The sequence below is a fragment of the Myotis nattereri genome, assembly GCF_964212035.1.
Source record: "Myotis nattereri genome assembly, chromosome: 3".
Lineage (NCBI taxonomy): Eukaryota > Metazoa > Chordata > Mammalia > Chiroptera > Vespertilionidae > Myotis > Myotis nattereri.
Window position 1 is genome coordinate 515,098 of NC_138077.1, and position 14,978 is coordinate 530,075.

The following is a 14,978-nucleotide window of genomic DNA, read 5'->3' on the forward strand; positions in this document are numbered from 1 at the left end:
GGCCTGGGCCGGGGAGGAGACTGCAACTGAGGTACGTGCCCTTGACTGGAATCGAACCCAGGACCCTTCGGTCTGCAGGCCGACGCTCTATCCACGGAGCCGAACCAGCTCAGGCTGTACTATTCTCTGCTTAAGCCCCCCACCCCCCGCCTCTGTGAACACTGGCGTGATGCACAATCATTCATAGCAGCTCTTGCCAATCCAGCGGACACGTACGGAAACAGCCTTGGGGGGGGGGGCAAACGTAACGTGAGAATAAAAGCCATGCCCACGGCCCGGAATTCAAAGCGAATCCTGCCCTTGGTCGCGAGTCGTGGCTCTGACTGATCCTCGGTGAGGGGATGGGGTACAGCAGCACCTGACATGATAGAAACACGGGCAGGCCATCGGAAACACCTGCTGCTTACGGGGAGACGACGCACGGACTCTGACATTTTAGAAGTTAAAAAAAATACACACACAGGAAAGAAAACGCCGAGAGGTTGTAATGGAGTCTTTTCTAAATTAAGTCTTTACAATGGAAAACGACCCTGGTTTTCACTCCCCTCCCCCCAGTCTGAATGACAGGGTCCGTTCCGTTCTGGGAAGTAAGTTTTGACTGTCTAAAGGCTAATTGAGACAATTCGCTGGAAAGGACCCGTGCAGAGTTTGCGGTGAGCAGCCACCCAGAGACCTCCGGGTCCTAGCAGGGCGGGTGGCGATGCTTGGACCAATACTCAAAGCTGGATGATGGTTCACCACGCACAGGAGGCCCCGGAGAGTCGGAAGCCTAGAGGCTCATGGTCCGACTTCCTACACACGCGTCACAGGACCCTAAGGACGACGGACGGCGGTCGCGTTTTATCAATAGCACTTTCTATACCAAGGTAATTTCTTTAATAGTTTTTCCTGACTCGTATGCTGTTGTCTTTATTTTAACGACGCCCGTAGGAAACCCTTTAGGCAGCAAATCGTCTGGGACTGACCACAGCCTTTCTGTTCTCTTGGTACAATTAGTTACAGACCTTTTCCGTGTGCAGCGGAGATGGGACTGAAGAGCAGAAGAAACCTGGATTGGATTGAGGTTTTTTCCCCAACAGACTCTATTTCTTTATTTTTTAGGAGAGTGATAGGTTTACATAAAAGGTGGGGATGTAGGAGAGAGAGTTCTCACATCCTCTGCATCGAATTCCCGTTATTAGCATCTTTACATGAGTGTGGGCCTCTGTTAACATCAGTAAACCAACCCTAACCGGTTTGGCTCAGTGGACAGAGCGTCGGCCTGCGGACTCAAGGGTCCCAGGTTTGATTCCGGTCAAGGGCATGTACCTTGGTTGCGGGCACATACCCAGTAGGGGGTGTGCAGGAGGCAGCTGATCGATGCTTCTCTCTCATTGATGTTTCTAACTCTCTATCTCTCTCCCTTTCTCTCTGTAAAAAATCAATAAAATATATTTAAAAAATTTTTAAAAAATCAGTAAACCAACGCGCACACACTGTTCTGAAGTGACATCCATCTTCATTCGCCGCCTCCGTGTTTATAACGTCCTGTGTCCGTTGCGAGATCCCATGAGAAACGCGTGACGAGTGTTCATCGCGGCCACTGGGCTCCTCGCGGCCACCGCAGCTCCCCGAGTTTCTTTGTGTTTGTGGCCCTCGCAGAGCCGCAGGGTCGGCCAGGATTCTGGAGGACGCCAGGCCAGCAGTGCCGGGCGTTTTCTCGTGACTAGAGGGGGAATCTGGATCTTGGGAGGGAAACCAACGGGCAAGGTGCCCATCACAGCACGACTCACCCCTGGGGATGCTGGCCTCCCTCCCCTTCCCTTCTGCCCGGACAGCTGCCTCTTCTCTCCCACTTGGGTACGGAATTATTTCTCCATCTAGTCGACCATTTTTCTATATCAGTATGGATTTGTGGATACTTTGATTTACAGTTCATATATATATTTATATTTCAAGGAGGAAGGGAGAGAGACAGAGAAACATCCATGATGAGAGAGAATCATGGACCAGCTGCCTCCTGCACGCCTCCTACTGGGGATGGAGCCCGCAACCCGGGCCTGTGCCCTGACTGGGAATTGAACCCTGACCTCCTGGTTCTTAGGTTGACCCCCAACCACGGAGCCACCCAGCCGGGCTGGTTTACTGCTAACAATGTTACTGCTCCGACGTCTCCCGTGCGGCGTCGGCAGGGCTTGGCGGCTGGGTCCCTGTAACTCCCCTTTGCCAGCCCTTCCTTCCTTCCCGGGCACCGGAGACGCTCCGGGGCCGTCCTCATGCTCCCGCGTCAGCCCCAGATCATCCCCGTTTCTCTCGGGACCCAGGTGCGGGGAGGGGGCCCTCTGCCGCCGCGGCGTCTCCAGCCCCCTCAGCTGACACACCCAGGAAGTTAACGTGTCGAGTAACCCACTTGGGGGTGAGTTGTCATCCGTCACATAAAAGAGATGCTTTGCCTTAACACAGCCGAGACGTGTGAACCTGCTTAGTGCAACAAATAGTCCATTCTAATTTTCCTCTTTAAGGAAAACAGTGGGTGGACGTGAACCGCCGTCTCCAGATGGATCACCGAAGGCAGGAAGAACAGCGAATCTCCGTATTTCTATTAACTAAGAACAGACACACACGAGGCTGCTTTAAAGTCGGTGTTTGAGTTCCTCCCGAAACATGACTCAGTAGAAATCCAAGGAGCGCGGACAGGCCCCGGTCTGTTCCATTTCGTGTTTTGCTTCCCTGTCAGGACGACAGTAAACCGCTCGTTCATCAAAAGACGGGAGACGGGCGACGCTTCAGGTGCATTTAGTCCGTCAACCAGCACCGAACAGGAGGCTAAAGCGCTTAGAGAGCCAGCCCGGCCGGGTGGCTCAGTAGTTAAGTGTCAACCTCTGAACCAGGAGGCCACGATTCGATTCCCGGTCAGGGCCTATAGGGGGCGTGCAGGAGGCAGTCGATTCCGATTCCCAGTGTGGGGCGTGCAGGAGGCAGCCGATCAGCGATTCTCTCTCATCATTGATGTTTCTCTCCCTCCCTCTCCCTTCCTCTCTGAAATCAATAAAAATACATTTTAAAAACAGAATTTAGAGTCAAAGGCCGTGTTTGCGGGATTGTCTCTTGCGCTTGTGTTTCCAGATGGTTGGCTGTGGTCCCTAGGCGTTTACTCTCCCTGCAGTCAATGCCATTGCATCTTCATTCCACCTTGTAACTCATCTTACCGTGTATTTAATAAATGTGTGAACGGCACCATACAAAAGTACATGCTTTCGGGACCACATGAAAATAGAGCCGTCTGCACAGCAAAAGAAACCGTCAACAAACGAAAAGAGAGCCCACTCTAGGGGAGCACATATTTGGCAAAGATACATCTGATAAAAGGTTAATATCCAAAATACATAAGGAACTCGTACAACTTAACAGAAGGAAGACAGACAATCCAATAAAAAAATGGGCAAAGGACCTAAATAGACACCTTTCCAAAGAGGACACACAGATGGCCAAGGGACATATGAAAACATGCTCAAAGTCCCTGACCATCCGAGAGATGCAAATTAAAACGACAATGAGGTGTCACCCCACACCTGTCAGAATGGCTGCCATCAACAAATCAACCAACAACAAGTGCTGGCGAGGGTGTGGAGAAAAAGGAACCCTCGTGCACTGCTGGTGGGAATGCAGGCTGGTGCAGTCACTGTGAAGAACAGTATGGAGCTTCCTCAAAAAATTAAATATGAAACTGCCATTTGACCCAGTGATGATCCCACTTCTAGGAATATATCCCAAGAAACCCGAAACACCAATCAGAAAGAATGTGTGCACCCCTATGTTCATAGCAGCACAATTTACAATAGCTAAGATCTGGAAACAGCCCAAGTGCCCATCAGTAGACGAGTGGATAAAAAGGCTGTGGTACATTCACACCATGGCATACTAGGCAGCAGTAAAAGAGAAGGACCTCTTACCCTTTGAGACAGTACCGAGGGGCCTGGAGAGCATCATGCTGAGTGAAATAAGTCAGTCAGAGAAAGACAAGTATCACATGATCGCACTCATATGTGGAATCTAAGTAACAAAATAAACTGATGAACGGAGTGAACCAGAGACATGGAAGCATGGAACAGAGTGCAGAGTCTCAGAGGGAAGGTGGGGAGGGTGGCTGGGTGGGAGGTGATCAACCAAAGACCTTGTGTGCATGTGTGCACGACCCACGGACACAGACAGGGGGGTGGTGAGGGCCTGTGGGGGGCTGGAGGGGGTCAATGGGGGGAATAAGGGGACATATGTAATACTTTCCACAATAAAGAATTATTTTAAAAAGTATATGCTTTAGAAAACACCTTATTTAATAAGAACAAAAAGAGAGAGGAGTGAAATATGGTCCAACTGACTTGGGAAAGATATTCCCAATTTTTAAATTTTCTTAGTTCACAAATAACATAAACACAAAATCAAATATTTTTGTCTCTTTACTGGCTTTGCTTTCCCCTCCAGGATAAACCATTTTTCCAATAAACTTGTTATCACTAATATTATAGTGCTGGTGTGATAAGACGATAGGTTTTTGCAATTCGGTTTGACAACTTCATCTCGGGACCATAAACTTACGGGGTTTATGCAACTGGCATGCGTTCCTTTTAACTGAAATCCTTCCATTTCTCTATGAACATTTATCATCGAAAAAAATCAGATATGCATTTAAAAAAATAAATGAGTAGGTTGAACGTTTAAGCGTAGGTAGACCTTTAACTTTCTACAAAGTATATTCCTGGAAAATACACTACACATCTAACCTAGTTTCCCCTTTAAAACGATGTTAACACGTACGGCCAGGGGAGGGTAAAGCACCAGGAAAATGCCTCCGCCAGGTCGCCAGCCGGTGAAAATGATAACTTTCGGACAGGCCGTGCGGTTTGGGGAAGTTTCCTGCCTCGTGGAGAACATGAACACATGGGAACAGGAGAGTCTACTCCTGAAGCTTTTTATGCGAGGGCTCCGGAGGGGAGGGAGGGCAGGGTCTGATGGGGCTGAGGAAGCCTTCGGATGCGGCCACGTGCGTTCTCACCCGGGTGTGGAAATTCCCACGGTTCTACTGGCCAGTGTTTCCTCAGCGCGTTCCCAGGGGCGGGAGTCCGGGGGACATTCATCGCTGTGATTCCAGTTAGAGTCCTCTGAGCATCCACCGTCGGGAGATAATGGATCAAACCAGCGACTGCCAACCTTTCTCACCTCGTGGCACATAAGCTAATGACTGATTGTGTGTGTGTGTGTGTGTGTGTGTATGTGAGAGAGAGAGAGAGACAGAGAGTGACAGAGAGAGATATTGAGAGAGAGTGACAGAGAGAGACAGATATTGAGAGAGAGTTACAGAGAGACAGATACTGAGAGAGAGCACACCAAAAAATGTGATTTTTCCCCCCAATCTAATTAAGAAGTCGGCATAATTTTGACTCATTCGCACCAGTTGGCTATGGCTGTGCTGCCTGTGGTCATTTGCTGGCTGGACCATCTCGGGGAGGAGATGCCGCGCCCTGACTAAATGGTCAGGTGTTGCACGTTTTCACAATTCCTGTGGCCACGGGTTGGAAGTTACTGGATTAAACAAAATAAACTGGTTCCTTTACTGAGAATGACAAGAGCCTTTAATGTACAAACTTGCCTCACGAGACTCTGGGGGAAAACATCGCCCTCACTGGCTTGAGCTGAAAAACAAACTCTTCGAAAGCATGACACTCCTTCCTGCTCATTAACAGAGAGAGAGAGAGAGAGAGAGAGAGAGAGAGAGAGAGAGAGAGAGAGAGCTGCCTCCGTAGGCTCTACACGGGCCACGCGTTCCACAGAAGCTCTCACAGTTCCTTCTGCATTGCTTCTTCTACAGCTAACACCTCTCTCCCTCTCTCTCTCTCGCTCTCTCTCTCTCTCTCTCTCTCTCACACACACACACACACAACACAGTGATCATCTCAAGGGCAGTCCATTAGAAAAGGCAGAACGCTGATTCCCACCGACGTACAGCTCCCCATCTCGCTCGCTTCCAGTCGAAACAACTTTGGAAAACGTGTTGACACCGACGACCTTGTCTGGATTAGACAGTAATCACAGCCCAGCGACCGGAGAGGCCTCACCACCAGCTCCACCCTCTCCGTGCTGCTCCCCGCACCCCCCCCCCACCCCCCGCCCCCAGCCTTCCTGGCAGAGGGACAAACTGGCTAACAACAGCGTGTCTGCGGCAGCCCCTCCACGACCGCCTTCCTTTAGCCTCGTCTCAGAGACACTGTCGCGTCCAAAGCTCGTATCCACCGCCCTGGGTGCCCATTGCCTAACAGGTGCTCCAGCGCAGCCACACGCACTGTACCTGTGAGCTACCCCGCGTGACTGACAGCAGCAGCTCCTTCCTCCTACCTGTGACTCCAGCCTCGTGCCAACACAAGTCCACACACAACACAGCCCAGGCTCACGCCGGACGGAACGAGGGACGGTGCAGCTACCTTCAGGTTCCAGCATTTCCGCTCACTCAGCCCTTGAACTTGGGCAAAGCCACTCAGGTGTGAGCTTCGCAATGAAAAGGGGGATCGAAACCGGCAGGAGAAGTAGCAGCCGCTCTGATGTGTGGGTGCGGGAACCTGATCTTACAGCTCACAGGGTGAGCATCAGGCTGGTGGTGTAGCTGTTCTAGAAAAAGCTGAGTTATGCAGATAAAGCAACAAGGCAAGAAGCCTGTCATTTGGAGAAAAATGCTAGCACCAGCCGGGCACTCGGCCCCTTTCATCCAGCTGCCGGCTTCGCTCCGGATTTTCAAAGGCCCGTGGAGTGACGGCCAAGACGCCGTCTCGGGATGAGCGCACTCGGGCCGAACACGTCTGTGTCCGAGGCTGGAAGCCGGGACCACCTGCGACCTCCACGCCCGAGGGGCTTGGGGCTATTCTACGCCGACCACGCGGTGATGGGAGGAATCCGCAGCAGAAGATGAGCTGAAACCCCCTGAGAGTGATATTTGGAGTAAAAAAATAAGGAGTGCAGCCCTGGCCGGTTTGGCTCATCAGCCTGTGGACTGAAGGGTCCCGGGTTCAATTCCGGTCAAGGGCAGGTACCTCGGTTGCAGGCTCCTCCCAGCCTGGGGCCCTGGTCGGGGCTCATGCAGGAGGCGACCCATCGATGTGTTTCTCTCACATCGATGTGTCTCTCTGTCTCTCCCCCTCCCTCCCACTCTCCCTAAAATCAATGGGAAAATATCCTCGGGTGAGGGTTAAAAATAAACAAACCAATAAATACACAAATACATAACTAGGAAGCGCCTGTGTGGGAGGCCGGGTGAAGAGTTTCGGGAGGAACATGGACGGTCAGCCGGCAGAAGGGAAACCGCAGGGAGGGGCCGGTGTGTGTGTCATCGCCTGCCCTGTGTGCGGTCTTCGCCTGCACGTGTGTGTGGCGCGGCTCCTGGCAGGCGAGCCAGGCCTTGGCACAGGTTTGCAGAGTGAAGAACCAACGTTAAGATGATGAAAGGATTCAGCGATTAAAGCTAAACTATAGGCAGACGTGTAGTAAACATGCCTTGGAACGTGGGGGGTCCTTAGGGTTAAATATTCAAAAATGACGCTACAGACAACTTGGTAACTGACGTGAAAGCCCTCGGCCTCCCTCGGGGAAATAAAGGCCCCTGGGTAACTACATTGCCCTTCATCCTCCCCACGACGCGTAAATTCCCACCGCGATTCTCTGTCTACGCTGTGTTGGCTTACACAGTGGCCACGTATTATTTATTGTTTTGGTTGCAAATACAAAAATTAGGTCATTGGGTCCTCCCCGGCGACTCCCAAAAGCAGAGGCGATCGCTGCTGGCTCACAGAAGAAGGGACTGGGCTCAGAAATACTAAATGCCTTAGGAAGACCCCACCTCACCTGCTACGTCCCCGTCCAGAGAGAAAACGTCCGTAGTTTTTAAAAATAAAAACAAAACGACAACGAAGCAAGTTGACTCTTGAACAATGCGGGCGGTGACGGACGACGACCCCAGGTGGGTTACGCACAATGACCACCACGTACTTGAAAATCCGCATACACCTTCTGACTCCCCTAAAACTCAGCTGCCCCGGAGCATCCGCCCAGGACTCTCCCAGGCCCCCCACAGAGACCCAAACCCAGGCAGGCCCAAGTCCCTTACGTGAGACGGTGTAAGTCAATGCAGACGGCCTGCCCTCGCATCCAGGGACTCCCCGCTGCGGATCAGAACCAGCGCCGGCGTTTACCGAAAACTATCCGAGTAAGCGGCCCGTGCAGTTTAACCCGTGTTGTTCAAGGGACAACCGGATAACGCGGCCGATTTACTCCTGTTCTGCGCAAGCCGCCTCACAGTCCGTTGCACGTACTCTCACCAATTGTCTGGGTGCAATTGTCCTAGTCAATGTTTCAGGCGCAAAGCACAGGCCTGGTCTACGAGACACGTGTCTGGTAATCTGAGAGATGGACGCAAACCTCTGCTTTCTGGCAACAAATCGCGGCTGACAGCTGCCCACCCACCACTCAGCTCTCAAGTCTCTGCAGTGACAGCACCGCTGTGGCTGTGCGGTTGGATATGACGCAGGAACAGCACCCTCCTGTAGACAGGCCTCTCTGCTGCTGCTGTTGTTAGAAACATGGCACATCTGCCCCAGGAATTGCGTGCGCACGTGGAATTGTTCGTCTTTTCCCCAGTGATGGCGGGGGGCAAAGGTTCCCCAGACCTGCTCTGCCAGGTACAGGCTGTGTGGCCATGTGAGGAGGATGCCTGTGACCGTGAGACACAGTTGTGTGTGTGTGTGTGTGTGTGTGTGTGTGTGTGTGTGAGACATTACTGGTTGTTCACATGCACTGGGGTAGCCGGTGTGACAGGAATGACCTCGGCATCCTGTAGACAAGGAGGGGCCGTATCTCTCCTCCGTGCAGCTGCTGGGGACCCTTTGGGGTGTGGGAGTGATGTTAGTGCACCCCCCACCCGCAGACCCTCTTCAGGCGCTGACTCTGTAAGACGATGAACTTGAGCAGACATGCAGCGTCCGCGCGGATGCCATGGCTGCACACACTCAGGGCCTCCCTGTGCTCAGGGCGCGCGAACTTGGTCTTAGCGTTAGCACCGTCGGGGCACTGGGGTGCCTCCCTGCAGAAGTGCTGGGCGAGGTGCCCGCCCCCGCCCGCCTGCACCTCAGGGACCTTCTGCAAAACGCTCACAGGAGCCATCAGGAGCCCCGGTCGGCTGGTTGGTTGGTTGTTTGTTGGAAAGAGAAGGAGAGAGAAGAGATGATAAAGATGCAGGGATCCTTCTCTTTCCTTCCCTACACACACACACACACACACACACACACACACACACACACCCCACATGCTTGGTTCCCCATCTAGTGTCATATTCCGTGTTTGGTGCTGGACTTAACTGACGGAACACCTCCGCTAGCGCTGGTTTCCATGGCGCTGAGATGCCATGAAAAGTGAGCCTGGTCCTAGGTGTGCGGGCGGGGTGCCCGCCAGGCCAGGCCCTCGTGCTTTGTGCCTCCGGCTCTCGCTGAAAAGGCCGTCTCGTCATCTCTAGCGTCTGCTGTAAGGTCCACGCATCACGGTGGGCTCTTCCCACTTTGAAAACCGTGTCTGTGTGGATGGGTGCGAGGCCTGGAGCCTGGCCAAGCATCACATCTGAGAGCAGACACATCCTGAACCATCCCTCCACCCTCGGGGATCCCTTTAGACCTGGGGTGCGGGGGAGGGAAAGCCACCTTAAGCTCCCCGTGCAGGGAGGGCTGGAGGCGCCACACCACCGCCCATCCACGGTGAAGGCTGTCAGCTATGAGTGGAGCTTCTTTTCCCTTTTCCTTTTGTAAACGGAATACATCGGGACTCTCTTAAAAGGCCGTCGGAATTACCCAATCGCTGAGTCACCCAATCGTCTGAGTTCCCCATCAAACGCACATTATCGCGATCCATAGCCTAGGAAAGGCGTCTGTGTCGGGATCTTTCTTTCCCTGAGAAAACACACTTCATGGCAGTCACCTGTTTGTAAGAACCTGTCGTGTTCGTTCCGTTAGGAGGACCAGGCCTGAATGTTTGCACCGAGGTTTGCTCATGGCCAGTCAGACCTGGGAAAGTTACTGAGAAGCCTCAGCCGCTCGGGGGCTGGCTGAGCAGAGGCGCTCCGGCAGGTCCAGCACCTTCTGTGGGCCCTGGCACATCCCCTGGGGTCCCGGGAGGCGTGTGGGCCCTGGCACATCCCCTGGGGTCCCGGGAGGCGTGTGGGCCCTGGCACATCCCCTGGGGTCCCGGGAGGCGTGTGGGCCCTGGCACATCCCCTGGGGTCCCGGGAGGCGTGGGGCTGGGAGCTGCCCGGTGGGGGGCGGAGCTGGAGAGGCTGGAGACTGGGGTTCGCACTCCCTGTGGCTCCATCTCTGAGAGCACAGGCGGCAGGAGGAGGAGGAGGATGAACAGACTCAGGGAAGAGGCGGGTTTGGTTTGGAGGAACCTCACGGGAGGGAAGAGCTTTCTCAGCCCAAACAGCTTCCCCGACACCCTCAGGGCGGCTGCCAACCAGACCTGGGTCTGTCCCTACATGTGGGTGCCCGGTGCCCACACCTGCCCACACCTTCCCGATGCCCACACCTGCCCAGTGCCCACACCTTCCCCATGCCTACACCTGCCACTCCCTGTCTTCCTGGTGCCCACACCTGCCCAATGCCCACACCTGCCCAATGCCCACACCTGCCCAGTGCCCACACCTGCCCAATGCCCACACCTGCCCAGTGTCCACACCTGCCCAATGCCCACACCTGCCCAGTGCCCACACCTGCCCAATGCCCACACCTGCCCAGTGCCCACACCTGCCCAATGCCCACACCTGCCCAGTGCCCACACCTTCCCAATGCCCACACCTGCCCAGTGCCCACACCTGCCCAGTGCCCACACCTGCCCAATGCCCACACCTGCCGCTCCCTGTCTTCCTGGTGCCCACACCTGCCCAGTGTCCACACCTGCCCAATGCCCACACCTGCCCAGTGCCCACACCTTCCCAATGCCCACACCTGCCCAGTGCCCACACCTTCCCAATGCCCACACCTGCCCAGTGCCCACACCTTCCCAATGCCCACACCTGCCCAGTGCCCACACCTTCCCAATGCCCACACCTGCCCAGTGCCCACACCTTCCCAGTGCCCACACCTGCCCGGTGCCCACACCTGCCCAATGCCCACACCTGCCCAGTGCCCACACCTGCCCGGTGCCCACACACCTGCCCAATGCCCACACCTGCCCAATGCCCACACTGCCGCTCCCTGTCTTCCTGGTGCCCACACCTGCCCAGTGCCCACACCTGCCCGGTGCCCACACCTGCCCAATGCCCACACCTGCCGCTCCCTGTCTTCCCTGTGTCCCCCCTTTCTACTCCCTCCCCACCCCTCCCTCCACCCCAAGGGAAGTCCAGACCCAGCAGGTCCCCCCATTCCGACCATCAGCTCAGCCACAGGACAGACTGGGGAGCTCAGCGGGCACTTGGTGCTGGTGCCTAGGACCCCCTCCGAGTCCGGGACCCTCAGCCGGAGGGGAGGGCGCCTTGGCCTGTGCTGGGGAAGCTCGGGCTCCGGGACGCCCCCCGGGAGGAAACTTGGAGGGCGGCAGGCAGAGCGTGGGAACCCCAGACCCCTGTGGGCCCCTCTTCTACCCAGATCGGGGCGCCCGCGGACCAGACCCTTGGACCAGACCCGTGGCCAGCGACCAGGGCTACGCACGGGACCAGGGTGGGGGCGCGGTGAGGGGGGAGCGGCGATGCAGGCAAAGCGCGGGGAGAGCTTTCTCCCCGCCCCACCCCGCCCCGCCCGGGGCTGCAGCCAAGACCCCCTGGCGGAGGGGGGAGCCCTGCAACCCCCCCAACCTCCGCCCCCCCCCCCCCGCGCCCGGAGCCCCGGGGAAAGCCCGTCACCCCGTCACCGGTGCCCGGCGGTGGGGAGCGCGGTGCGGGGACGCGCGGCTCCCCCTTCCCACCCGCGGGCGCTGCCCCCTCCCGCCCCCCGCCCCCCGCCCCCGGCCCCCCGGCCCCCGCCCCCCGGCCCCACTCACCGATGCGCAGCGCCTGCGGGGCCGCCGGCGGGAGCAGCGCGCACAGGACACACAGCAGCGCGCGGCGCCCCATCTTCCCAGCCGCTCGGCTCACGCGCGACGCGCAGCGGGGCCGGGGCCGCCTCATGCTCGGGGGCTCCGAGGCTCGGCGTCTGCGCCCCGCGCTGCCCGCGGTCGGAGCGGGAGCCCGCGCGTGGGGAGCGGGGACGCGGGGGGCGCGTGGGGAGCGGGGACGCGGGGGGCGCGGGCGCCCGGCTCTGGCCTCCGCGCTAGCCCATCGCCTTGCACCCCGACTTCGGTCCCCGGCCGGCGGGTTGGCGCCCCCCGCTGCCCAGCGCAGAGCCCGGAGCCCAGATCCGGGGGAAAGTTGCCGCCTGTGCGCTGGGCAGCGGGTCTCCCGTGGGTCCGGCGGCTGCACGCGGAGGGGCTGGGGGTGGGGAGGCGCGGGGCGCCCCAGCAGGTAGTGGGGTCCCAGCCGCTGGGCTCCCCGCCCCGCCTTCCCGCCCGCAGTGACCCCCGCACTCAGGCGCTCACAGCCTCCTGCACCCCGGCCTCCTGAGCCCCCAACTTGGAGCTGCTTTTATGGGAAACTCGCGAGTGGCGAGGGGCGGGGCTCCCGGGTGACGTCCCCGCGCCCGTGGGGTCCTGGGCGCCTCCGACTGGGGGCCGCCCGCCCAGCGCCGGATGGAGCCCCGCCTGCTGGCGCCTCCGTTCCCAGCAGGGCGAGCGCCCGCCTCGCTGCCAGGATGAGCAGGCGGGGAACCGATCAGGCGTCAGGGCACTCCCTCCATTCCACTCCCTCCATTCGGATCCGGACCAGACAGGACCCGGCCCGGGCCCGCCCCCCCACCGAACCCGGACCTGGACTGTTCCGGGACCCACGTGGCGGGACAGGCGCCCGGCCGCGCTCCTCCCCGCATCGCTCCGCTCCCTTCCCTCCTGCAGCCGCCAGGGACCGGCTATTTCTGAATGTAGGTTTGGAGGCTGTTCTCTGTCGAGGACAAGGACGCTTCCCGGGGAATCACCGCCTTTGATGTCCCGCTTCGTCTCTGGGAGCTCGGTGCCCAGATCCACTGACCTGCCCGCAGCCTCTGCGCTGACGTCCAGGACTTCCCTAAGTAGGACTTGCAGGAGGACCGACATGAGTCAGTCCATCAGAAGAGCCAGAACATGTCCACACACACATGAGCCTAGAAGAGGAGATGGTTATAAAATAGGTCTGAGATGCAATTGTCCATCCATCCATCCATCCATCCATCCAACTACCTAGGGTTGGACCAGACAGGGACTTTCCACTGACTTACTAGTGGGAAAATGCACCGTCCACCCTCCAAGGCAGGTGGTAACCACAGTGATGGAGTCTCATCATCCATCCCCCAGCTATCAGCTCATCCTCAGGTACCAGCTCATCCCTCAGGTACCAGCTCATCCCCAGGTACCAGCTCATCCTTCAGGCATGGCATCCAGTTCCAGATACTCTGGGAGAGAGCGGACAAAACAGGAAATCCACAGAGAAGAGAGTTGATCTGGATTTAGGGGTGCACCTTATGTAAGGGTTGAGGAGATCAAGAAGATTTAAGGGGCACATGTTGGTTATCTTCAGACATTTGAGGAGTTCTTGGGTTAAAAGAAAGTAGCCCAGCTTGTGTGGCTGTGTTTGAGCATGAACCAATGAACCAGGAGGTCATGGTTCAATTTCCTGTCAGGGCACATGCCCAGGATGGGGGGCTGATCCGCTGTAGGGGGTGTGCAGGAGGCAGCTGATTAATGATTCTCTCTCAGCATTGATGTTTCTCTCTCTCCCTCTCCTGTCCTCTCTCTGAAATCAATAAAAACATATACATACACACACACACACACACACACACTCACTCACACACACACACACACACACACTCTAGAGGCCTGGTGCACAAATTTGTGCACCAGTGGTGTCCCTCAGTTTGGCCTGCGGGATGGGGCTGAAACTGGCTCTCCGACATCCCCCGAGGGGTCCTGGGTTGCGAGAAGGTGCAGGCCAGGCTGAGGGACCCCACCGGTGCACAATCAGGGCCGGGGAGTAATGTGGGAGGTTGGTCAGCTGGGGAGGGACTGTGGGTGGGGGGCGCTCCAGGGCATATCTGGCTTGGCTGGCTCAGTCCTAATCAGCCGGACCCCAGCTGATCAGAGATTCTGCCCCCTGGTGGTCAGTGCATGTCATAGCGAGCAGTTGCGTGGCCTTAGCATATCATTAGCATATTATGCTTTGATTGGTTGAATGGCTGACCACTCAACCAGACACTTAGCATATTACATTTTCATGCACTGGGTGGGGGGAGTGGCGTGTGTCTCTCAGCCCGGCCTGCACCCTCTCACAGTCTGGGAGCCCTCGGGGGATGTCTGACTGACGGCTTAGGCCCACTAGCCATCCATCGGACATCCTTAGTGCTGCCACGGAGGTGGGAGAGGCTCCCACCACTGCCACTGAGCTTGCCAGTTGTGTGCCTGGTTCAGGGCTCCCCCTGTGGGAGCGCACTGACCACCCCATGGTGGTTCGTGTGCGTCATAGCAACCAGTTGTTCCGCCGTTTGGTCTATTTGCGTATTGCCCTTTTATTATAGGATATAAATATGAAAGTAGTCTTAGCCGTGTTAGTTAAATGAGAGAAAATAAGAAATGCTATATTCCATGGAAATTGGGGAAGAGAAATTTCACCTTATTTGGGGGGAGCATTTCCGAGTCAGGACAGTGTGAACAGGTATGACCTGCTGCAGAAAAGAGCAGACTCTCTGTGTATCCGTCCACTTATTCTGCGGTTTATTCCGTGAGTGTGTGAGCGCCTGCTTTCTGGGAGACCCTGTACCCAGACCTGCCCCCAGCAGGAATGTGGGTGCCATCATTGGAATGAGGGTGCCACCATCATGAAACTCAGGTATTAAAGAAGTGTGATGAGTTTCCAAAAA

The 14,978-nt window shown here is 56.5% G+C and overlaps 1 protein-coding gene across 1 annotated transcript in view; it reads right to left on the reverse strand.

Moving 5' to 3' along the window:
* GRIK1 (glutamate ionotropic receptor kainate type subunit 1) overlaps positions 1-12,163 on the reverse strand; it is a gene marked incomplete at its 5' end in the record, with an annotated part of 111,016 nt that extends 98,853 nt beyond the window's left edge. The window contains one exon of the mRNA XM_081088525.1: positions 12,037-12,163. Coding sequence (XP_080944651.1) covers positions 12,037-12,163 — 127 coding nt within the window. The remainder of the gene's footprint in view (positions 1-12,036) is intronic.
* Between the last annotated feature and the right edge of the window lie 2,815 nt (positions 12,164-14,978).